This window comes from Leiobunum rupestre, chromosome 6 (assembly GCF_980474605.1).
Source record: "Leiobunum rupestre chromosome 6, qqLeiRupe1.1.hap1, whole genome shotgun sequence".
Taxonomy (NCBI): domain Eukaryota; kingdom Metazoa; phylum Arthropoda; class Arachnida; order Opiliones; family Sclerosomatidae; genus Leiobunum; species Leiobunum rupestre.
The window spans coordinates 26,761,234-26,762,967 of record NC_143389.1 but is presented as its reverse complement, the minus strand read 5'-3'; the positions used below and the strand labels follow the sequence as shown (position 1 = coordinate 26,762,967).

Sequence of the window (1,734 nt, the reverse complement as noted above, 5' to 3'; positions counted from 1 at the left end):
GCTTGGCACGTTTAGAATCGGAAACACTGAACAAAATGCAAATTGCGTACAAAGATTTGAAGCTAATAATTATCGATGAAATATCTATGGCTAGCGTTAAAATCTTTAATCAAGTTCATTCGAGGGCCCAAGAAATAATTGGTTCTAGAAAATCATTTGGAGGTCTCTCTGTTATTGTTGTCAGAGACTTTCACCAATTACCTCCCGTCGGTGGAAATTTCGTGTTTGACTGTTAGAGACGGAAAGACAACCCATACGCTGGATTCATCGACAGCCCGTTGTGGGAAGAATTTAAATATTTCGAGTTAACCGAGATAATGAGACGAAAAGACGACCAACCTTTCGCTTTGGCACTGAATAGAATGTCTGTTAGCCCAATGACTCAGGACGACGTTGCGCTGTTCCAAAGCCGTCAAATATCCCGAGCTCTTACACCGCCTGTTGACGCCATTCATCTATTTGAAACCAACGCAAAAGTGGACGAGTACAACGAATTTAGACTAACGCAGCTACCGGGGGAAACGTGTTCAAGTTTCGCTTATGATAGAGCGACTGGCGATGTTTTGAATTCTATTAAAAAAATAGTCTTAGAAAAAACTCAACACCTTAAAGCGTCCGAGACGTATGGACTTCAAAGAACGCTTACTCTTACACTCGGAGGGAGATACATGGTGACTAACAACATAAACACCGAAGATGGTCTTGTAAATGGTGCTACGGGACGTCTTCGCAGGATTATATATGGATGGACACAAAAGGGTGTTAAAGTTCCCAAAATAGCTTGGATCGAATTTGATGATACCAAAGTTGGAATTCAAACACGTAAAAGAAATCAAGGTGTAATTAATTTAAACGGACTCGATGATTTATGGACTCCGATTGGAAAAATTGAGAGATCATTTACACGACGCCATGGTCAAAAAAATGTTTCGGTAACACGCAAGCAATTCCCCTTGAAAGATTCAGAAGCAATTACAATTCACAAATCACAAGGGGATACGTATTCAGTGGTAGTTGTCCATCTGAATGAAAACCGGCGAATGCCTAGGTCTAAATTGTACGTTGCTTGTAGTAGGGCAAGAACTGCCAGCGGAATATACATCGATGGATAATTTATACCTCCAAATCCACCCGTAGCAACGGACAAGGTAGAAACACAGTTAATTTTGCCAATGCTCACTTTACAACCTGTTATTAATACTGGTATTGCTCTACAAGTCTCCAGCCGCTAGTTTGCGTCTAGTCGTAGAAGATTTAGAAACCTTATTGTTAGGAAAATATTTGTCCCACATTTCTACAGTAGTGCTGGGCGACTTCAATATTAATTTCTTACAATGTAAGGGGGCATTGACACGCCTATTTTCTCGATTTGGAATAGAACTAATGTCACAGTTGCAAGGAGCGGTTTCGACATAACTCGGTACTCAAATTGATTTGGCATTTGGAAATGTTGTTTTTCGAGAAAAATACACGGCTTGCTACAGGGAAGCGTATTACTCTTTCCATAAAGCTATTTGTTTTTTTAAACACTATTGAACATTATCGCTTTGGATCGGGTTTCTATGAATAAAAAAATATATGTACACTCAAATTAATCGTCGTGCTTATTTATTTTTGGCTTAGTTTAACTCACAAACTCGATACAGTAAGCTCGTGTAAGACTATTATTTGGGTCACGTGACCCACTTGTTTCTTTTGTAACGCCACTTTGGATTTTTATGTAAAGTATAGGTA

General features: G+C 39.3%; 1 protein-coding gene across 1 annotated transcript; it reads left to right on the top strand.

Annotated features, from left to right (window-relative positions):
- The first annotated feature begins 317 nt into the window (after positions 1-317).
- Positions 318-1,112, top strand: LOC149940535 (uncharacterized). Its single transcript, XM_090179292.1, has one exon. The coding sequence runs from the start codon at positions 318-320 to the stop codon at positions 1,110-1,112; it is 795 nt and encodes a 264-aa protein (XP_090035418.1).
- The last annotated feature ends 622 nt before the right edge of the window (positions 1,113-1,734 follow it).

Excerpts from the sequence above, each read along its gene's own strand:
- LOC149940535 (XM_090179292.1), top strand. The coding sequence starts at position 318 with ATGAGACGAAAAGACGACCAACCTTTCGCTTTGGCACTGAATAGAATG.